General features: G+C 37.9%; 1 protein-coding gene across 1 annotated transcript; it reads right to left on the bottom strand.

Annotated features, from left to right (window-relative positions):
• Positions 1-1,631: 1,631 nt before the first annotated feature.
• Positions 1,632-23,174, bottom strand: LOC149927150 (compound eye opsin BCRH2-like). The gene is made up of 6 exons (XM_090157828.1): positions 23,126-23,174; positions 22,919-23,059; positions 13,524-13,647; positions 8,624-8,754; positions 7,183-7,882; positions 1,632-1,992 (listed from the first exon to the last, which is right to left on the bottom strand). Exons 1-6 carry the CDS (start codon positions 23,172-23,174, stop codon positions 1,632-1,634), a joined length of 1,506 nt encoding a protein of 501 aa, XP_090013954.1.
• Positions 23,175-24,772: the final 1,598 nt, after the last annotated feature.

The following is a 24,772-nucleotide window of genomic DNA, read 5'->3' as shown; positions in this document are numbered from 1 at the left end:
CGCGATATTTTCTCATTTACCGCCCATCTTCCACGCTTACATTAGCTATCGCTATCCGACAATTTCAATTCATAAGCTTCTGAACCCACTAACTGAAGCAAAGGTAAGATTTTAAAAAATAACACAAGTTTTGGAAAATAAATTTAATAACTCGATAAATATCTTTTTTTAAATGAAACGATTTGTCCGTTTAGGATTCCAAACAGAGCAGCAATACAAATAATACTGTTTCATTTTATTTTTTGGTAAAGGTTTTTTTTAAATATATTACCCTTTTCTCGAAAAATACCTTTCATTTCATATATTTGGCCTCTTCAATTTCGATGAAAAATAAAATGTCTATGATATTTAATAAATACGGCATAAAAGCCTTACTCTATAAAGAGTGTAGTTTGTTTTATCGAAAAAAATAAAGAAAGTTCTGCGTAAACATGGAGATGTATTTTTAAATGGAAAGAGAACGGTATTAGATTCCAAAAATAACTGAATAAATATTAAATCGGATCATTTGCTTTGAAGTTCAATACGGTACCATACTCATAACGTAACCTTTAACATGGAGTTTAGCTATAACAACAGTAATAACGACGAGATTCTTAATTTTTCAAAACATCCAAAGTGATAACAAGAAACGTATTTAGGATACTGAGAATCTATTAGTTCCCAGCCATTTGAAACTGTAAAGAAATTTTTAATATTTTAATATTTTTAATATTTAGGCTTAGCTTCTCTATTCGGTGTTATATATAGTCGCAAGCCAGATTTCCCGCACGGTACTGAGAAGTCCCAAATAGGACGAAACTGGTCTACCGTTGGAATTTCTGGCTATTTAATTTAATTTAATTTAGTTTTCACTCGAAGATCTATTTGGTCCGAGTTTCGCGTCTTTTTGTTTGCTCGAAGACCTATCGGTACGAGCTATTAGTAAGTTTTTAAATTTCTTAAAATTTGTTTAGGGTTTAGCTTTATTATCCCTTTTCTTAATGGACTATATTCGCTTATTTTATCATCCTTTGTAAAGAAATTTGTCGAGGACGCTGTTTGTGATTAGTTACATTAAAGGGAATATAACCGCAGGTATTTAGTGCGAAACACCAACACTTCGATAATTGGCCTCTTGTGCTAGATAGTTAATTCTTGCTCAAATTGTGACGGGGTCTTCTTTAAAGAATGCGTCGAGGTTATATTCCTTTTAAGCTTTTATAAAAGTTGCTGAAGCTAAATTAAACTTTTATTAAAGTTGCTTGAACTAAATTAAGAATGAAACATAACATTTCAGTAACTAATTATAGACGTTTTCTTGAAAGTTACTTCAAAACTTTCTTAGAACCGATATTACATAATTGGGAAAATAGGTTTGGTAGTAGTAATAGTAAGCTCGTACGTTCTCAGTTCTTGGTTATGTTTATATTTTTTTATAGAAAAAACAACAACGTATATTCGTTAAATGCTTTTTCATTCGTCTAACAATACGCTATGTTGCAGCATTAGAGGACTTCGTATTTAATTTTATTTATAGTCTATTATCATCGTCAAATGTAAAATATAGCTTTTTATCATCCTTAAGTGTATTACAATTAATAACAATAATTTATAATTATTGCTATAGAATTAATTAATTTTAATTAATTTTATAGAAAGGTTTCTTCTTGAGCATTTCTTGAAACGGCTTGGTCAGTCTCTTTGACAATCCGGCGGCGGGTGTATTTTTGGAAGATGGGAAGTTCTTTGGCCACTTCTCCGCTGAAGTCCGTGTCCTTATAGGCGGTACTGGAGCTGCTACTGGTCGTGTCCATTTTGGGGACACTGGACACGTTCAACTTGACTACCACCGATCGAAACGTCCTGTTACTTTTGTAGGACTGAAAACTTTCGGACAGTTGGCGTGAGACGTTCCAGGGACCGTTCTGTAACGTGCGATTCTGCCCCTCATGCTGGAGTGTCATGGAACTGCCTTTCGGTTCTCGCCCGATCATCTGACGCAACGACGACCTGACAAAAGACAAGTTCATCTAGTCATCGACCAAGTTCCTTAACGTTTTCGTCAAATTTTGTAGGTAGACAAGTTAATAATACAGGGTGACTAAATAACGAAAAATTATAAATAAAAATTCAAATTTCTATGGAACATTCCTCGTGCATGGGAAACATTTACTAGTGCAAAAGTGAATGACCTTGAACCTTGTCTCCAAGGTCATTCAAAAACTATATCGAGAAAGTTCTTGTTCGCCATGTTATTAGTTCAAATAACTTTGATTTGACCAATCAGAAGCCGATAAATTGAAGGTTAATGAATTCAGTTTTTGATAATAAAATAATCTGATTAGTTTTAATGTGACTAAATCAAATAAATACTGAATAGTTTAGAACTGCTCAATTATTCCACCGTCGGCTACGATACATGCTTGAGCTCGTTTAACAATTGAAATGTCACGGAAGGCATTAATTATTCTTTCTCGCAAAACTTAAATTTATTGGCTTCTGATTGGTCAAATTGGTCAAATTAAAGTTATTTGAACTAATAATATAGCAAGCAGCAACTTTCTAATTGTAACCAAATCCGTAAACCCAACGATTCTCGAGATAGTTTTTGAATGACGTTAAAGACATGGTTGAAGGTCATTCAATTTTACACTGGTAAATGTCCCCCTGTACGAGGAATGCTCCATAGAAATTTTAAATTAAAAAAAAATGTTTTTCGGTTATTTATCATTTTTAGTTTTTATTGGACACCCTCAATATCACTTATGAAAGATATATCCTGCTTATATTATTTGCTTGAAACATGTACCTTGCAGTTTCCCGCTGATTTTAAATGACGTTTTTTTTGTTTGTTAATTAGTAAATATTTATACGAAGAGTAATTTTGGAATTTTACATAGTTAGGAAAAGAAATGGGCTCGTTAAATTTGGGACCATGATCCGCAGTTTGAGCGATAAAATCATGCTCTATGGAATCCGCGTCGAGCCGGCGAAGGTCCATGTTTCATTTTTATGGCCTAGATGGATACTTCTGTCGTAAGAGAGATATTATAAACTTCTGATAATATTAATTGCTGGGTTAATACACAAGATATCTCATTAGGTCCTAAGTCGTCGAGCTATTTTCAATGTAAATATTCCAGGTGACAGGATAATAATGCGTAGGAGGCGAGCTCTTCATACCACGCTAGACAACATCTCCTATTACTGCTAAATATGGTTTGTCGTCTGGCTGTGGCCATTGTTCCTCTCTGTGTTTGTCTCTTGGTTTTTTTATATGGATTCGCATTGTGTTTATATATATATTGGCGGTAAGCAATAATAATAATCAGCTAGGCTAATACCCTGGCACCACCTTAGGCCCAAGTCATCTATCGAGTTATAATGACTTTAATCAGGTGGCCGGGTTAAAATGCGTAAGAGGGTGGTTGTAAGCCCTTCATGCCACGCGAGCCAACAGCTCGCTACACTCACTATTACCGTTAACCAGGGGCGTAGGAACCAGGGGGGGGGGGCAATGCCCCTCCCTAGAATTTTGCTGAGAGGGGCAACTAATGTTATTGCCCCCTCCAACTTTGTGGTCTGTTGAAATCTTCAAAAGGCTCAAATGCTCATTTTAAAAGCATATAAAGCTTATAGAACCACAACTGTGTTTAATTTTCAGTCTTTTCCCGCCAATTCACATAGTAGTAAAAATTACACATGCACTCGGAGAAGCTACACTCCATTAAAAATTCAAAACCATTCTTTAGACCCCTTTTCGTTTATCTTGGCCCCCTCCAACTTCTAGAACGTTCCTACGCCCCTGCCGTTAACCTCTACTAGTGTTTATGGAAAGGGGAAACTGAAGAACACGGGGAAAAACCAATTTAATCAGTGGGGAGAGAACTTGCAAACTTAACGCGGAAGGAGTAGTTCCGAGTTTCCACCCAGTGCCACAAGTTGAGATCGAAACCGGCTCCTCTTGCTGCGAGTCGAAAGCGCTAACCACTCCGCCCCCATTTGGTGTTTCGCTCCTTTTATAGCCAAGTCTCGGGTTCGCTCCCATTTCGGACTCTAAGCCTACTCAGCCTATTCATTAATCCGCCACTGGTTCAACTACACACCAAAGATACGAAGGGAAATGTAAATTTAGTTCAGTCAGCCTAATAGGACATTAATATATCCTTCAATGCTTACGCTATAACTCTATTATTTAGCTACGACGGGAGAATTTAGGAACAGAGATCTTACCTATATTACTTCCGAATGATGTTGGTCAAATTTCGAGGTATATTCCCATTCGATCGAAATCCCATTCGACCGAATTCAATATGTTTCCGAAATATAGCCCAAAAGGCGGATTCGGTTCATTGGGACCTTTGGTTTTGTTTTTTACTTTTGCCCCGAGATACAGCAGGGTACGCAAAAAACGTTATACCTAAACAAAATTGCTACAGGTGTACTAACGGTAAGGTTAGGTTAGGTTAGGTTAGGTTAGTCTCTCACTACCCTAAGGTGGCGCGCTTTTATAAATATATTTATGCTTTGAACTTTTTATTTATATCAAGAATACAATAATTCGAACAATTTTTTAATGTGAATGGTTAAGTTTGTAGCAATTGCGTCGAGTAAGGCTAACGCGACTTCTTCATTCGATTTTTTCGGATTTTTTTGTTCTTCGTGATAGTTTTCAATTGCAAATCCGTATCTTTCGTTGAAATAATATAAACGTGCAAAATTGGGCTGTAAACCGCACAATTGGGGTATGTTCGATCGATTGGGACTCAATGTTAAATCGTTTTCGAACGAATGGGATTTCGGTCGAATGGGACCAAAGCAAGGGGCTTTTAAGCGATTATACACAGTGTTGCAGAGACGCTGAATTTGGGAATAAATTCAACGAAAGATCATCTGGAAATATTGTTACGTATTATGATTCAGTACACGATACGATTTATTATAATATAAAAGCACTGTGATCCTTGGCGGCGGAACTAGCTTCCGTGAAGGAATATCAAAAACTGACGGAAATGGATAGTACACCCTCAGATTAGCCAATTTGGATATTTTCAGATTTCGAAGTATATTCCAACTCTCTGCACAGGACGAAATAATAATGAAAATACTCTTAAACATCTGAAAATTTTATAAAAAATTCAAGAACATTGCCCTTTATTTTAATTCAATTTACTAAACTACGAGAAAATTCACGAAAAGTTAATTTTATAATTCTCAGTGAATTAGAAAAAAATAGCCCAAAGCCGCACTAGTTTGGCTAGAAAAGGTAAAAGAAAACTAATAGCGTTAAAGAGTAAATTCGGGTTACACTAAATTATTATTATTTATTATTTTAAACCTCATTCTTATAGAATCAAATTTGAATTTCATATCCTGTTACAAATAAATATTTAGTGATAATATTAATTTTCTAGTTTCGAAAGAACCTCTAATCTTAATATGGAGATATTTTCGTTAGGTACTCTGTCGTCTTGAAAGTCATTATTTGAGTCAAAAACGAGAATTGTTCTTATCAAAATTATTAAAAAAAATATTTTAGAATGTAAACCATTGGTGATTCGTTTTAACATAACAACGTGGAACCGTGGATCCACTTAAAAAATACCCGTTATTAAAATATTTATTTTCTCTGACTACCTTTTTCTCGGAATGTTTCTGACTAAATGAGGCTTTTCCGTACTATTCAATAATTTCCTACTAGTTTAAGCAAAATAAGATCGTACGCTTATACTTATTCTAGAACATATTTTAACGTTTTGCGGGTATTTTTTAAATACGTTTATTTTAAATTGGCGCGTAGATCAAACAAATTTTAGCAAATGGAATAGACGCTTCCATAAAAGATACTCGGTTTCTACTCCCCTCTCCAAATTCATCTGGGAAGGAGCTATTTCCGGTCGGTCGGTTAAACGGTTAATATGGCTAGCCGAAAAGTCATCTTTAAGCCATTGGAGACGCGTTTTTGCCCTCATGAGATTTTTGCGTCAGATAAGAAACGCGCGTCGGCTCACGCGTATAAGGAACATACTAATGTTAATTTTCGATAATATATTTTAAGGTAAAATATATAATGTTACTAAAACTAAGTATAAGAAGATAATATTATTATTATTATCATCCTTTTATGGTATAAATAATTAAAATTATATGTAATATTTTATAATAACGGTCAATTTTAAAGCTTCTCATGGAGGCAGAGTTAATTCATTTCGTATAAAATTATCTTTTGGATTCGGAAAAAGATGAAAACTCATTCCTTTAGAACTAAACACATTACTTTTGCAGTACGGTATGCAACAAGTGTTTCCTTTTAACCAGGTAACGTTTTTGGCATGTTAAGGCTTAGCAAAAAACCGATGTTACGTTTGGGGAAGTTTCCAGCTTTCTAATATTTCAACAAGCACTATATAAATAATAACTTATGAGTCCTGGCTGTCGGAAATATAACTTCTTGGCAATTTCTGGGAAGATGTTTTATTTAAGCGCCTATTAAAATTAGGGACAGCGTTCTTGAAATTGTTCATACAAGTTCCAAATGACACATGCGCGTTTTGGAGAAATATCCTTCTGAAAATGTCCAAATTGACTAAACTATTAAGTTTCCTTCAGCGAGTTTTCGATATACTTTCACGGAAGCTAAATTCACCGCCAGCGGTCGCAGCGCTTCCGTTCTTATATTATAGTTAATCGTACAGTGTACTGAACCATAATATGTAAAAATATTTACACATTATCTTTCGTGGAATTTATTCAAAAATTTGCGGTCTCTCGAACCCTGTGCTATATTCGTATCAAAATCGAGTCCCACGCATACATCGGTGGCTCCGGCCTCCAGTCTCCAATACCGGAGACCCTCGATAACTATGGTGACTGGAGACCTGGAGACCGGAATCTAAAAGTGTTGCCAACGATACATCGTTATCTCCGATCAGCAGGTTTCAGTCTCCGAGACCGGAGACCCTCGATTTCTAGGGAGATCGACTGGAGGCCTCTAGTCCCGATGGAGACCTGGAGACCGGAGAACTTGAGGCCCATTTTTCCAGTGGAGATAGGAGGACAGGAGACTTGAGACCAAAAGTGTTGCCGACCTATGGTCCCACGCTATACGACGACTTCCATCGTGTGCATGGCGACCAAAATTACGCGATCTAGTCAGCGATTAAAGGAGCGGATAAATCAATTGACTGTTTGTTCACTTACCTGAATCGTTGGTGACTCAATCCGTAAATGAATGGATTGTACATGGTGGACATCTTGGCGAAGATGCAAGGCACGTACGAAATCCACGGCGTCAAGAGGTTCATGTCACCGAACTGACCGATGAGGGACACTACGGCGTATGGGGTCCAGGACATCAGGAACACTCCGATGATGCACAGAATCATCTCGGCAGACTTGATGTCGCTCCGCTTGCGCCAGTAACGGGCGCACTTTCTCCCCTTCTGACCGTTTCCGCTGACTTGGTGGTTGGTAGCCTTGAAGGTGAAATTGACGTTCTTGATGTTGCTCTTAATCATGTCCCGCTCGTGTTTGACAATGGTGACCAGGATGGCGGAGTAGCAGACGATGATGATGATCAGCGGCAGGAAGAAGCCCAGCGTGAAAATGAAGAAGAAGAAGAACCGAGTGGGAAAGTCCCTGGTGACGTAGTCGAAGGAGCAACTGGTCAGTAGTCCCTCGGGGACGTACTCGCCCCAGCCGAAGAAGGGCGGCGCTACGCAAATAAGGCAGTAGAACCAAGTGAAGAACGCCACTCCTTTGACCCGCCTCGAGGTCACGTGCAACTCTCCGTACCAAGGTTTGATCGAAATGACCAGACAGCGTTCCAACGCCAGAAAGGACATTGAAACGATGGACACCAGACCGAACAGAGCGCAGATGGCGCCGTACACTTCGCATGCTAAGAAATACAAAGACATATATAGAATTGGTAAGAATTCGACTTTATAGGAGCGGTGTAAGCGATCGCGTGGAAATGTACGGAAATTTGTTTACGGCATAAAATCATTACCCATTTTTTCAAAGTTCTCCAAAAGGTGCCTTGCCGTGATCCTACTTTCCTGATTTTAAGTTTACTTAAACAAGCCTTTAGCTTTTCACATTCGTTTATTTCTATGGACCTCCTCAACCTGTTTGTTTTCTAAAACTGGTGAAACCGCGATAATTCTTATTACTTTTGATATGATTATTCATTTCCATTCAAGTAGATTCTAAATTATCATGTCAAGAAAAACTTTTTAAAACAAGATGGTGTTATTGTTCAATTGGAATTTCGATTTTTCAGTTTGATATATGGGTTATACCATAAGTAACATAGTAACAATAAGCATGAATGACACTCTGTAAAAATTAGAATTTGGAGCCCATAAAAAAATTCAGACCTTAAAAAAATATTAATATAATAATGAAAAAAACATTTATTTCGAAGACGGGGTTCCCCTATTCCCGGGGCCCATGTGCCATGGTACACTTGGCACATGCCTTAAGATGGCCCTGTACGTGCTCGATAATAAACATTTATCGAACGATAGTTCTAAATACTACCTACGTTATTAATCACGTAGGTAGTGCCCTAAAATTTTCCCCTTTCAATTTATTTATCGCGAAAGCACTTAATAGAGAAACGAACAGCGAAACCTACCCAGTCTACCGAATTGCCAGAAGCCCAAGAAGGCCGAGTAGCTAGCCAAAGGGTGTAAAGCCGACATCAAAAAGTCGCTGATTGCCAAATTCATTATTAACGTGTTGGATGGAGTCCGAAGCCGCCGGTACCTGGAAATTGAAAAATTAAAAATTAATTCCTCTTTTATATTTTTAGAGCCACTAAAATGTTTTGAAGGCCGCCAAATTGCAGTACGAAAGCGGTTAATGTGTCGTCGGAAAGGAGAAACGTGACGTATAGGCCATTAATTAGTTGCTGCGATCCAATTTCATCTTCCAGCCGACTTAATTTTACACTCTTAAAGCAACTGTCGGCTCTATCATTGCCACCCGTATTATGATAAGGCCGTGGTTATTAGAGATGGCAATGAATCTACTGGAGGGCGTGGAGCCATCTTTTAATGGCACAAGAAAATAAAATTCAAAATAGCGAAATGATAACGTCGCCAGAGTTTTATAATTAGGCAACTTATACTCTAGTTAGTGAACTTTATCCTAAATTATATATCCTATACAAAATATGTTGTTAAAAATTACTATAATTTAAGTTATTGTCCAGTTTACAAACGAGCTAATCAACGCGAGGGGTACTTTTATGTCACGCCTTTTGGGTCAAAATGTAGCTTAAGTATCTTGTTTTGATTTCGACGCAAGCAACATCTGTTGAGAAAAGAGTGACTTCACATCGAGCCAGCACTTGCTTTAAAATGGTTGGGTTAAAAAAAATTAGTTGATTTTTTTAAACCTAAAAATAGTTAAACATAACTATATTTTGCTATATTTGGTTATTTTACTTGGGTATTTAAATTTTGCGTTAATATTTTAGGTCAGCAAATTTGACCCAAAGTTTAGTTAAGTTTTACAACACTTTTTAGGTTACTTCCCCTGTAGCACACGGGAGTCGGTTTTCGGTCCATGACCAAAGGTCGACCGAAAAAGTCTTAATCTTTTTCAAATAAAAAAAATATGTACGTTTTTCAGACTTTTCCTAGTCAGGGTGGCGACCGCTGTAGCACACGGGAGTCGGTTACGGGTCGGTCTTGGGTCGAAAATTCGTTTTAGGTCCATGACCAGAATCCGACCCAAAAAGTCTTAATCTTAAAAAAAGTAAATGTACGTTTTTCAGACTTTTCTTAGTCAGGGTGCCAACCGAAATTTATAGTGCAATTTCTGGTTTAAAAAGACCTTACACTGTTTTGTGATAATTGAGATTTTAGGCATCTTATGGGTTTCAATAAAATTTATTGAAAAAGTTCTATGCGTTGTCAAATTGCTTTACTTTAATCGTGTACAAGATTAAAGATAAAATGAGCTGGCGAACGCCGTGATCGAAGAAATGACTGAAAATCTTTCTCTTCACAGCTTTCGACTCACTTATTTTTCTTTATTTAAATAAGTCTTATTTCCAAGTCGGCCCACCGATGTTTCGGAGTACATACGACGAACAGTTAGAGTCGGCTGAAGTCGAACATACGACGTTGGGCCGAACCTAAATCAAGTAGGACATTTCTACAATAAACAGTGCAGTGGGCCAACGTCCACCCGACTCCGTGAATTACGTCGGCCCGACTCCAATTTGCTACAGGGGTTATAGCACATTTGGTGTTCTTTGGTACTATTAACCCAACAGGATTTATTTTAAGCTTAGTCACGTGATCTAATTATACAGCGAACATAAATTAGAATAGGGACTTGGCAGTGCTACGTCACAGTTTTTTTTCAATAGTTTTTATCGTGGGGAGAAAAATATGACCACAATGGCGGCCATGGCCAAAGCTACGGAGTGCCAAGTCTCTATTATGATTCTTCAAGTTTGGTTTCTGCATGGCCGCCTCCATGAACTCCCTCTCCCGCCAATAGCGATAGCGCGGAAGGTTTTAGTTTTGAATAGACACTTAAATAAATCCTACTCCCTGGAAATCGCCAAGAAGTAATATTTCCGAGAACCAGAACCCGCTAGCACAATGTTTCGAAATGCCGAAAAAATGGCAAAATGGGAAAAACCGCTCTAATTTAAATAATGTTTGCATATTTGGAATACAAAATGAACGGTAATTAAGCGATAAACAAAATTTTTCACCTGCGCCCCCTAGCGCCGAAGTTTGCTTCCCTTTGGGAGTACAAAGTTTTCGTTTGTGGCATTCGATAGCCCGTAATGGCGTTATTAAGCACTATATAAATCATGTCCATGGGTGTTTTATTTTTTGTCTACATTCAATTTTTGTGTCCAGAAACCGCGGTTTTAGGCAGGTTTACATGCATTTTATGCGGAAAGCCGCTAGTAGAAACCCAATATTTTTTAAAGGCCTTCTAGTAAACATGCAAATATGTCCATTACATAAATATGGTACGTTTCCCTTCGCGGCTTTTGGGTGAAAGTCGAGGTTCAAAATATAGCAATATGCGCCTGAATTTCACGCCCAATTTTTCTATAAAAAATTATACATCTATACGAAATTATACCGGGTGCTGCGTAACCCCTTGGACCAGCTCTAGGCTTCACCGCAATGCTCGCGTGTATTGTGTGTTGGAGCGATACGGTATACTCGCAGGCTCAGTCACCACTATAGCTGAAACTAAACTAATATGAGCAACCTATATTATATTGGTACAAAATGTATCAATAACACTTGGAGTAATGTTATAAGTAAATAAACGAATGTGATTCTTATTTGCTTTTTAATGCAAAGATAGATTTCATACATATTTAAACTATATCCTCAGCCGTTAATATCAATGGAAAATCCAACCGGTCTATATCGCGTTTATTACTGTCGGTATTCGATTCGTCTTCACTATCCGTGTCTTCTTCAGAAAGATTTGTAAAATTAGGGTAAGTAGGTTTCTCATGTACCTTAAGTAAGTTGATCACTCACCGACTTTTTCGCTTAGCATTCCAATTGGCAACGTAGATTTATCAATAATAGTTTCCCTGTGCACAAGAATTTTGTGTAAGGTGAAGGGTAAGTAGAACCAATTATAACGTGTAACGTATTTGATTAATAAACTCTTGACAAAACTGACCGAATTTCACGGAATCTATGGGAAGATTTGATGATATTGCGCGTAATTCAACAAGCCAATTTTCAATACCGAATTTGGAAAGTCTTCCCTTAAAGACAGCTTCTCCCACATCGTACGCTGAATATCTCGTACTGCACAGGTATTGGACAGCATTGTTGTGACGAAGCACCAGAAATAATGCTAAGTACTTTTTACAGTGAGATGGAGTTCATACGCGACTGATACAGATATGATCATATTAGTCGTGAACGCGTGTAAATGTTCAATTCGATTTCTAACCCAATCTCTTTCAGCTAAAATAGATTCCTTTGACTCTTTAATAAATTGTATTCTTAGTGGTCGGCAGAAGCGTACGGACTGCGGGGTTGGGTTATTCCAAATAGTATGGCCGATTTCTGATTTCAAATTCCAACAATCTCTGAAACATTCCATTTGAAATATCGACGACTTTTTCTTTATGAGAGTAGCAAGTAACGTTCTCCCAGCTGAAACACAGTCCTCGGGGTTTTGATATTTCTTGAAAATCGTTACTAATTCCCTTTTAGTAATAGGTTCTGAGATAGTGGTCGCTGAGGTAGTACCATCGTTGGTCGAAGACGAACTTGGAGTAGTAGAATGAAACGAGTCGTTTGGTGTAGTAGGCGTTGCTTCTGACGTAATGTCGTAAATATTGCTATTTAAAAACAAATCTTGTACAGGAGCATTTTCCATGATGCTTATTTAAGCAGCTAATTGCTTACTACTGTCGTTAATTTATTACGTTTTGCTGAACACTGCTGCCACGCTGTAGCGAAAGCTACTCTCTGGAAAAACGATCAAATACTCTTATAAAAATGTATCTCCGTGAGGGTTACCCACGTACCGTTTTTTTTTTCATTTGAGGCATTTTTCCCAATAACATATTTTCTAATTGAAAGACTGATTTTTGCCATGGTGAAACAATTAAAATTACGGAAAACATATTTTCTAGCCCAATGCGGCGGCTTAGGCCTAATTCATTGAAATAAACGTGCACTTTTGAAACTCGACTTTCCCCCAAAAGCCTCGAAGGGAAACTTACCATATTTATGAAATGGCCATATTTGGATGTTTACTATAGGGCTTTTAAAAAATATTGGATTTCCACTCGCGGCTTTCCGCATAAAATGCGTGTAAACCTGCCTGAATACGCGGTTTCTGGACACAAAATTTTAATGTAGACCAAAGGTGGACACGATTTTTATAGTGCTTAATAACACCATTACGGGCTATCGAGTGCCACCAATGAAAACTTTGTACTCCCAAAGGGAAGCAAACTTCGGCGCTAGGGGGCGCAGGTGAAAAATTTTGGTTCTCGGTTAATCACCGTTCATTTTGTATTCCAAATATGCAAACATTATTTAAATTAGAGCGGTTTTTCCCATTTTCCCATTTTTTGGGCATTTGGAAACACTGTGGCAAGGTATTTTTTATATAGTGCTTGTGGAAATAGTGGAAACTTTTCACTAGGGATGTAACGGATAACCGGAACCGAGAAGAACCGAGTAAATTCTAGGAACCGGAACCGAAACCGGAACCGATAATATAAAAATTTGATAACCGTATCCGGAACCGGAACCGATATTTGTAAAAAAATTATAACCGAAACCGGAACCGTGTTTTTCATTGTTTTCAAAGGTTTTTAAACGGTTCTATAACCAACATTCAGCGCGTGTTGAAATTTAGTAATTAAAGTGTTGGTTGCACGAAAAATCGATAGTAATAAAAACGAATGAATGCGGGCTTGTTTTGAAACCCAGGACGTTCTTTTTCCAAAAATGTCATTGTCGAAACAAATTTCCAAGCCTAAGTGTATTAACTTTGAGTCCGAAACTGACCTTTTTCGCTCCCCAAAATCCTGAAATTTTCGGCGAATTTTTCTCCTCCGTAGCACGAGCAATTTGGGGCAAATCAAAGCTGTAGTTTTATTCCTAAAATAGAAGGAACTGAAGTGGAGGGATTCTGTTTACGTGTAGAAGTTTTCAAACCATAGGTTTTTAATCATAATATTAGGCTTATTATCGAAATAAAAAATATTTTTTTTACGCGCGCGCTACGCGGCGCGCGCGACCCGACGTTTTAAGAAGAATTTACAAGTAGCCTTCGGTTTCATATCGTTTTTCTACTACGTAGCCTTGTGTATGCCTATTTCAATTACTATTGCGTAGGACTTTTTCCTGGGTGTTAAATCAACCTGTTTTTAATCCCAGATGTAAAGAAATGTATTACAGACAATTAGCCAATGATACGCTTCGCATTTTCTGACGTCATGGGTGCCGAGAAGTCTGGAAATTCGCCGAAAAACTCGATTTCCACCATTTCGACTTCTTTTTATAATAATTCAAAGACCACTTAACCGATTTTGATGAAATTTTCTGTACTTGCTATAAAATGTTTGCTCTTTCTAATGAACCATTAATTAGCCATAGCTAAAATATCGTGCAACCAACACTTTAAACTTCCTAATTTACTATTAGTTTTTCATAAGCTCATCTTTATCCTATATCAGATAACTCCATGTGGGTTGCTACGTAACTGTCAACTGACAAACCATTACGTATTCTCAATCGAAAATGGGCTCGTCCGCCAAATGTTTGCTTTCAAAACTGGCATAATCCGGAAATCCGCGATAGTTTTAGTTTTATTTTCTTCAGTCGGAAAACTCGACACAATTTCACAAATGTAGCAAAGGCCACAAAAAATATTTGTCGTTTACTGCCTTCCGAGCAATTATTTAGTGGGGCAATGGGCAAGCATAATTTTTGATCCCCTTTGCAACCGACTTAGAGGAGAAACGGCAGAAAAGCCAGCGGCGTAAATAACGCCCCGGCAGGCTCCGCAATGCGGGGGGGGGGGGGGCAAATTGCCTATGGGACTGTGTACAGTCCAACCGCGCGAGGCCTCGTCTAGTTTGTTCTCTTGTCAGCTCAAGTTAATGTTTTACTTGCTTCCAATATTTTTGTATGTTTCAACAGGCGCGCCCAAAACACTATAAATACAACCAAAATAATCATCGCTTAAATATCCAAACAACGTACATATTGAAAGTAACATACTGAAGTTTGAAAAGTATCGAGATATGTGTTTATAGCAGTTCGTTAAACCTTGTAAATTAATAAATAAGTTTTGTTTCTGAATTTAAAGTTTTTAAGCTAAGGCTAATTCGTTTGCATAATATAATCGCTGGCCTGGGTAGTTTTTGTCTAGAAAATCTAAAATTTCAAATTATACATTTGCTTACATTTCACAAATAACAATGCTTATTGAACGAAATAATATGGACCCCATTTAGAACGATATACTCAAATGAAATCCAAAGGAGTCATAGAAATCCCTTCTTTATATTTTTCAATGAAATGAGGCAGGGGCGTATGAACCAGGGGGGCAATGCCCCTCCCTAGAATTTTGCTGGGAGGGGCAACTGATGTTATTGCCCCTTCAACTTTTTGGTCAGTTGAAATCTTCAAAAGCTCAAATTCTCAATTTAAAAGCATATAAAGCTTATAGAAGCTCAACTGTGTCTTTTCCCGCCCATATACATAGTAGTCAAACAGTAACGCATGCATTCGGTGAAGCTACACTCCTTTAAAAATTCAAAACCATTATCATTTTATTATTGTGGATTTGTGTATCTTAAATTCATAAACGACTCTAAAGACTAAAATACACTTAAAGTCATTTTTAAGCGTTTTATATAATTAACATGCAAGTACGTGTCAAATCTAATTGTAGAAGGCGATACATGTTAGCCCTAACTCTAGATGGCGATAGTCGCGACTCGGCCTTAATAATTATAAGGGACCCCAAAAACAGTTTCAAGGGAGGACCCCGAACCCAAAGCTACGTCACCGAGAAAGCTACTATTTTTAAAATATAATTTATCAAAAACAAATTTTATATTCTAAATAAATAAATGTGGTGGATTTTATTTATTTTTAACTTCATTTGAATTACTTGTGTATTTAACTTTTATTAATACTAAACACACTGGAACCGTATAGGAACCGGAACCGATCGGTTCTAAATTTTGAGAACCGGAACCGAAACCGGAACCGATAAATAAAAATTTTAAGAACCGGAACCGGAACCGGAACCGATAAAGCAAAAATTAAGGAACCAGAACCGGATCCAGAACCGAGATAGTCCAAAAAAGTGGAACCGTTGCATCCCTACTGTAAACATAACGTAGTGTTTCGGCCCAGCCTTAATATGTCAAAAACGCTACCTGGTTAAAAAGGAACGCTTGTTGCTACCGTAAAGGTGAAGAAATTCCATTATATTAACAAACACTAGACAAGAGAAACAAGTTCGCCAAGAAGGCGATAATATTATTTCGGTGCCCGTGTTATATTGAAACAGGGAACATCAAATGATCAATCAATAATGAGAACCATTTAATAGTCGTCGCAGAAACCACTTAAATGTCGTCGTCGTATTTCGAGCCGGCCGCGTTTCGGATAGAGAAACGAATCGGTCATTGGCCCTAGTAATTTACGCGGAAAAACCTGGTAACAGTATTTTATAATTTTACCAGGAAAATAACGAAAATAGTAATGACCTTCATATTCGTGTATCACTGTTTCTTAAACCGTAACCGACGCGATATTTAAAAACCCAAAACTGATTCTTTCTAAATTACCTTCAGGTTTTAAAATATTAAAAAACGAACACCTTTTGATAAATAAAATTCTAAATAATTAGTGAAATAAAAAATATATTGACCATTTGAAAAGGTACTTTAGGTTTCCACTGGCGTTGGTCTCAAGGTATTTTATTTTACGGCCGAAAAAATGCACTTGTCAAAGTTAGTGTAAACCTAGCTTAGCGGTAAATTACGTGGAAAATTACCGCGTAATTGACTGGATTCCAAAATTACGGTAATTTAAGAACTCTTAAGTTTCTGAGCTATTAATAGGCTGTAGGTGCCACTCATATCCCTTTCTATGTCCTATGAAAACTTTTTGTAGACCCGGAGAACATTTTGTCGTGTTTCTTTCTGCAGCATATATGGAGATGCAAAGGTTTTTGATTGGGTATAGACCTCTTTCAAAATAGAAACTTACTAAGTATCGAGAGATTCTCGCCCGAGAATGGAGTTCCGGGGAGATAAATGTGTTTTTAAATAATAATTAGGCTTCGTTCAACTTTTACAACGCAATTAAGCCGATAGTTGGACAAGCTTGGCGCTTCCCCTTTAATATCGAAGCAGTACGCGTCACATTTAACTTGTGACCAGAAGTAACAAAGAAGTGTGACACTGATCGAAGCAGTACGCACCGCTTTCCGCGTATGCCTAGAATTAATAAATAAGCGTGAGATTTATCATAACTGTATCACGTATCCCGGTGATTGTATAGGGAAAGAAACAAAAAAAAAACCTTCAATACGAAATTTTCAAAGAAATCCTCAGAGATAAATAATGTGAAAGGAAACCAAAGAAGCTTGCAGGCCAGGCTATTCATTGGACGCACACAATTACGGGACGTTTGCGCCAGCAGAGTAATGTTTTTAGCTTAAGTACAACCATAACTAACATAGTAACTATAAGTATGACAGCGAAAATTTTCATTGAACTGATTTTCAAATCTATTGCGCAATCGAAGTTTAGTTCAGCGCAGTGTGCTTGAAATATGCAAAAGCCGAAATATAATACTACTATCAAGGACTACTCGGTTCGGTTGCTCGTCCAATTCGAATCTGCGCGAGATTGTCGGTGTCAAAAAAAGGTTTCGTCAGAAAATTTGTATAAACACCTCAGAAAGTGTCATACTGATGGTTAATATGTTACTTACGGTACAACTTAATATGACATTACAAGTCGCCATAAGGGCAGTGGCGTCGCCAGCAATAGGCACGAGTAGGCACGAGTAGGCACGTGCCTACGTGGTAAACTAGAGGGGGCCCCAAATTTATTAAAAAAGGGGGCCCTATTTTTTCTTATTGGTAAATTTTCCGTAGCCGAATTAATAGTGAAATTGCTGAAAAATTTCAAACTTGTGACTATCAACTAATGCACATATTTTATGGGTTTATATTTACTCCATTTAAAAAGGATAATACCCATTGTATAATACCAGGAGGTAAGGGCGTAAGCAAAAACGCAACGGGTGCCTTACGCGGCTGTCACTTCTCCTCCCGCTGAGGGGGAGTTACGCGCGTGGCTAGTGATAGTTTCGAATGGGTAGGTAATAAGCCCTAAAATAGTTTTTCCTGCTTCGTGGGTGCGTGCTTGCAGCAGCCTACTTTCAGGGGGTAGTAGGTCAAACTTTGAAGCCCTCTAGCGCTCTTTAAAGTCGTCGCAGAGAAACGCGACAAAAACCTGCATACTTCTCAGCTCATCCCCTACAACCACCAGAAATTTCAGAACTGACTATTGAATCACCCTGTTTGTTAGTTATAGTAGTAGTATAGTTTCAGATGGTTATTCATACCAGCGAAAACACATGTTTTAAATTCGAAAATAACTAGCTAATGTTGAATGTTGATAAATTGCTGAAACCTGCCCTTTTTTATCCTCAAAAACACGCAATTAAAATTGCTGAAACCTGCCCTTTTTTTATCCCCAAAAACACGCAATCAAAAATCAAAGCAAACCTATGTATCCAATACGGCGAACCTGTTTCATTCGCAAAGCTCCTTAATTAGAACACATCAAAGCAAAAAGACCTCGCATAATAACAAATTTATGAGGCGGACTTTTTCTGAATTGTAAGAAGCGCTGCAAAAGCAGAGTTGCCAAGTCAAAATTTCAATCTTCCGCCCAATCAAAACCTAAATGAGTCCATAAATCCGCCCAAAATAAAAATTGATTTTTTGAAGTAGCCCAAATTTGAGCCCTAAATTTATCGTAATTTATAGGTAAAAAAATCAAAATATCAAAAATTGTTTTATTATAACTTGAGCTGCGCAAGTTATTTACAATAGATCGATTAACAATTTTTAAGGGGCAAAGACGACTTTAAAGGGGTAATATTCATCCGAGGTAACGTGGTGATGGCGTTATTTGTTAGTATATGGCGCTCTGATAGCAACATGACGTCATAATTTTGATTTTCAACGATTGGTTGAAAGTTTTCAGTTTTTAGTGGAGAACGGTTTTGTCGAGATTTAAAATACAAAATTATCTTCCCTGATTCGATAGTTTAAAATCGTATTATAGTGCCATCTATGGCGGAGAGTGTTAACTTCTGTTAAAATTAATTGTTAATTTTAATTACAACAATTATATATTTTTAATAAGAATTTAAAGTACTATAATTTAGTAATTAATTAATAACTTTTAAAAAAAGTTTATTTTTCACAAACTTTATAGTGTCGCCATCTACCTTAAACATTATTAAATAGGAAGGTACCTCGGGTGGATTTCGCCCCTTTTTGCATATTTCCCTGTAGGCACTATGTGAATGCGTCTTTACGAAATCATTCGTTAAACGTTTAATGAATTTTTCGGGTGGTATAAATTCAGATGGTTTTATCTGTAATCTCGATAAACCAAATATTATGTACAAGATACTTTGTAACAGTTCTAGTCCCATCCTAATTCTATGCTTATTTTTCAGTAAGGTTACTTGGGAGAAAACCATCTCGACGTGCGCGTTTGATAATGGCAAACATAAAATTTTTATTGCCACTTCGGCAATGTCCTTAAAGACATGTTCGCCGGATGAGTCAATGTATTTGTATACATTAATCCAAAACTCAACTGGTTCGTTTTTTTTCCTCCCAAGCCAATTGGTTCATATATCTTAGTTGCGAGTGTTAACCGATCAAGAATAAAATATAGTCGGGATAAATTTTGCACATTCTGCGCCATTTAAAAGGATATTTTCCGGTGAAATGCTTTCTAATTTATTTAGTACCGAAGACGCGTTAGGTAGTCTATCATTGGAGCTCAGTAGAAACTGCCTTTAAATAAGTGACACATCTCTCTTTAATTATTAATTTGGTGTTACTATCTAACTTATTTTTTGAAATTTTATCTTGGAATTCGTAGCCAAGGTCACAATCTTCGGTACTCAAAAATATACTAATCATTTTCAAGTCTATTACCATCAACTTATCCGCGTCTTTTCACATTTCAAATTACGAGATTCTTTTTAGCCTAACGAACATCGGCCCTATTTTTAGACAAGATAAGATAAGAATCATGATATTTTTGCGGTTTTTTATCTAAGCGATCTAAACTCTATAAAAATATATAATTCCATTAGGATTATAATATTAGACGATCTCTCGGTTTAGTTTTTGTAAATATTTTTCCTTTTATTTTAGTATCGATTACTGAATGAAAACTAGCCCAAAAAACCGCCTCCCGCCCAAGCCCTTTTTTACCGCATCGGACTGTTAAAAGTAGCCCAATTGGGCGTGAAAACCGCCCACCTGGCAACTCTGTGCAAAAGCAAAACGAGTCCGAAATGGAGACAGAGTCCGAGAGGTACCGCCGGAATTTGCGAGATAGGGAGAGACGGGTATTTCCCCATTGTTAAAGGAGAATTGGAGAATTCCTTCCTCGGCGAAGATAATTTTACCCCCTTCCACCCCCGGCGGCGGCAGCGCAGGGGGGCCGAAAGCAGGGTTGCTAATTGCGCGGTTTCCCTTCAGTCCGGGCGGTTCGCGATGGGATTTTGGCGAATTTGTATATCATATATCAGCAATTTACGGAAGTTTGCCCAAAGATGAGTTTACGGGAATTTGGTAGCAATACTCCACCAAAGAGTGTATATCACACTAACGTTTATCAGAAATTGGGCGGTTACCATAGGCGGTTATCCCAAATTGGGCAATTTCCCCAAAGTTCTTGGGCGGTTCATGAAATTTTAACCTGGCAACACTGTCCCAAGGTCTATTCCAATGACGCGGGCGGGTACCGAAATAACAAGTCGGCCCAGGCCGTAATATTAGTTCCACATCAGTGTATTCGAATGGGCAAAGCCATACACCCTTAGTAGACACAGGTAGGCAAACTAATACAAAGCTTTTGAGGCTTTGTGATTTCTTATCGTTGGATATATAAATTGCCACCCTAAGTGAAAGGGTGGATGCCGCCCACCATCAGGAGACCCGGGTGGGCAAACTAATATAAAAACTGCTGAGCCCATGTGATTTCCTATAGTTAGATATACTATTTACCATCCTATGTTAAAGAGAGGCCACCGCCCACCCTCAGGGGTGGGCAAACCAATTCATAAGCTGTTGAGGTCATTTATTGACTTAACTCGCAAGGTAATTTGACAAAAAGCTATATTTTAAATTTCGATCTATTTGTGGTAGAGCTATAAACGGGTAGTCTTTACGTGAACTTGTAAGTTAATATACCTAAGTTTTGCGAATGGTATACGGCAAAGATTATCGAAATAAAAATTTACCTTCATAGATATAAAACTACATATGCCCGAATGCCCCTAGTTTTTGGATGAGTATGGGAGTCCAATAATTAATAATGGCGGTACGTAAGTGTGTGAAGGGAAATAGAGTCTTCAATGCTTTAACTTTTTAAGCGTACGCGTGTTCTTAATAATATAATACCTTCTCCCGATAGTGACTTCAATTTATAATTGTTTCTCTATGGTTCTATTGCTGTTATTACCCAAAAGGAAGATCGTCAGTGTGAATTGAACTCGTAGTTTGTCTTGAACCTTTTGTTTGGTGTAACGAGTGATGAAGTTTTTTAAAGTCTCTTGTTGATTTATTTAAATAAGAAAATAAGTATCTCATTGTGGGGCTTTTAGAGCATTTATAAGTACATATGGGGAAGAGGGCATTTAAAATTTTCGAGCTCGTTTATTCGAGTACTCACTTTCGAACGAGGCATCTTAAGCGAGTATGCCCACCTACCACTGCTCACCACCCGAACATTTAAAATTTTCGAGCTCGTTTATTCGAGTACTCACTTTCGAGCGAGGCATCTTAAGCGAGTGTGCCCACCACCCACCACCCGACGCGAAGTTTGAGGTTCACTTGACCTTAAATTCGGAAAATATACGGAAAATAAGGCGCAAAAACGGACGAGAATTTCGACAACTTAACTAGCCAACTCCCCCCGCGCCGCTAAAACTGAAGAGAATACAGTAGAAGTTCCGAACAAGTTTTGGGAAGCTTCCAGTGGCCGAGAGCGTAAAGGCGTCATTTTTCGGAGTTTTTGACTGTGAGTTCGAATCCCGGTTTCGCCAAAACTGCAAATTATTTTCGCAGCGCCATCTGCCGTGTCGTTGCTTTCCACACCAAACAAACAAACACACAACACTTAACGACAATCCGTCCATAGCAATAGTCCCACTTCGATATATATATATCTCGATGTGGAACTAAAAACTAGACGAGGCCTCGCGCAGTTGGACTGTACACAGTCCCATAGGCAATTTGGGGGCCCCTCGATTGAAGCCTCCCCCCCCACTTTGCGGAGCCTGCCGGGGCGTTATTTACGCCGCTGGCTTTTCTGCCTTTTCTCCTCTAAGTCGGTTGCGAAGGGGATCAAAAATTAGAAACCCACATGGAGTTATCTGAGATAGGATAAAGATGAGCTTATGAAAAACTAATAGTTAATTAGGAAGTTTAATTACTAAATTTCAACACGCGCTAAATGTTGGTAAATAAAGTTATAGAACCGTTTAAAAACCGTGGAAAACAATGAAAAACACGTTTCCGTTTCCGGTTTCAGTTATAATTTTTTTTTAAATATCGGTTCCGGTTCCGGATACGGTTATCAAATTTTTATATTATCGGTTCCGGTTCCGGTTATCCGTTGCATCCCTAACAAACACTAAACAGTGACTTGCAGGTCCTGGCTCACGGAAATATTACTTCTGAGCGATTTCTTGAGATGAAGCGTCTATTTGGTTTTAGTTTTGTAATTTAAGTCGCCATTGAAGTTTTGAAAGTGCCATCTTTAACATGGCATGTTCTTTCTTTCCTTAACGTTTTCGGTCCCATTCGTTTTGTGTGTGGAAGATATAAAAGTAAAGTTTTATATGTATTGTATGTATTTTAATTATCGGTAGAAAGATATTGGTATCTGAAGAAAAAAAGAAAATAGGCGAATTTATTATACAGTTAAACAGGAGATAAAAAAGGTATTTAAAGCGTTTTTCAAGTTATGGAGGCAGATACAAAGGCCTAGCGACGTACGGTAGAATATCTTTGGCCAAGCGACGACTCAAGGGAGGTGGTGCCATCTAATTGGAACTATGGCATAAAAGGAGAGTAATGTATGTTGGCAATGCAAGAGTGAAGATACCCCTATTATTAAGGAAACAGGAAAGAAAAATACATGGATACAATGCTCTTTGCCTAAGTGCCAGAAATCGTTCCACGTTGAGTGCGTGCAAGTGGAGAGACAAGGGATCAGTCGTAAGCAAGAATTCTGGAAATGTGCAGACTGTAAACAAATACCAGAGGATTAATTGGCAGGGAAAACACACGACATACAAACTTGGAGACATACGTCTACTATACAAGATTCCACAGGCCAAAAGGAACGAGGGGTCGGACATTTGCCTGTTTTGTGTACGGGATTTTGGATTTTTTAAAATTGCAGGATTTTTTATTGTGGATTTGTCATACAAAGTCTATGGGAGCAAAATTCTTGGATTTTGGATTTTTGGATTTTTGGATTTTTTTCCAAATTTTGTACGGGATTTGGCCAAATGTCCGACCCCTCGAAATGGAATCAATCAAGGACCTAGCGACTGTTGGGGAACTAAACGTAAATACATTTATAAGTCATGGAGCTGCAGAGACTATCCAGTTGAGTGCCCTAAAAAGTCTGGTGGAAGCAGCCGTGGAAGGGGTCATTGACCAGAGATTACAAGCATGGCCAGAAAATACCATGGCTACAATAGATACCCTATATAGCGACTTACCAAAAAGAACCCAGAGAAGAAATGGACAACCGAATGTACAATCTGGAAAATAAAGTTGAGGCTACAGAGTCCGGTATCACACAGAATCTGGCAACCGTCACGGAAAAGCAAGATAAATTTAGAGAAAGAAATAGACAATTGCAGGAGGCTATAGACCAACTCACGTTGACTGTACACTCCCTTGAAGGTAAGCTAAGTACTAAAGATAAAGAAGATGGCAATGAAAATGATGGAAAAGAGAATAGACTTAAGTCTATTATAGCATTTAACTTCGCAACTGACGCCTTAGAATCACAATATACGGCGGAAATCTGGCTGAGAGACAATTTAGACATAGATCCTGAACTACAGTTCTCAGTTGTGGCATGTGAGCGTTTCGGTCGGGCAGAGATTTCTAGTAAAAGACCATTAAAAATAGTTTTGGATAGTTCAGAAGCCCGGACAATAATACTAAGTAGAAGTAAGAGATTACAAGATAATGTAGATGGTCAAATCAAAAAAGTATGGCTACGGCCAGATCGTACAATTGAGGAGCGCATGAGACAGTGGTTCACACTCAGATCGCAACCAAGGTATCCACACAATCGTAGTCAAAGACAGACTCGCAAAAGTGAGGGACCAGCAGAACAGGGCTCCCACGAACAAGAATGATTACCAAGAAGACAGAAAGAGGACAAGCCAAGTGATAAGAATCCGAAGGGAAAAAACAGATATAGCAGCCTGCCACCGGGGGAGCAGGAGCGATAATCTAATATGGTAAATGCGAGCAGTTAATGGACCAATGTAAATATGTAACTTAAGTTTCACAAACTGTAAACGCCGTAGCAAAAAGAAAAAACTCCTTTCCACTTTAACGTGTGGATATGCTATGTACAAGGTGCTCGATCTGAAACGAAATACGCCGAGGCGAGTGATATGATTACAAAAAAAGGTCTGGTTTATTCGGAATGGTGGAGACTCACCTACGCGGAGGTTAAGCCCCGGACACTGGACATGCCCAAAGGATGTTCCTGGATAGGAGTGAACCGAGTTGGGCGAGAGAAAAAGGGTGGGGGAATAGGAATAATATACCTAGATACAAAATTAGTTTCTGTTGTAAGAAGATGTAAAAAAAAATATGTGGTTTGCCGAAGAAGAAATAAAAGATGTGGTTTTCAGTATCGTATACTGCCCTACAGGGGATAAAGTTAAGAATTGGAATGAACATATCTATACATGTATGGAAAGAG

This window comes from Leiobunum rupestre, chromosome 9 (assembly GCF_980474605.1).
Source record: "Leiobunum rupestre chromosome 9, qqLeiRupe1.1.hap1, whole genome shotgun sequence".
Taxonomy (NCBI): Eukaryota; Metazoa; Arthropoda; class Arachnida; order Opiliones; family Sclerosomatidae; genus Leiobunum; species Leiobunum rupestre.
Note: the sequence above shows the minus strand (reverse complement) of the source record. Positions and strands in the feature narration are given on the sequence as shown.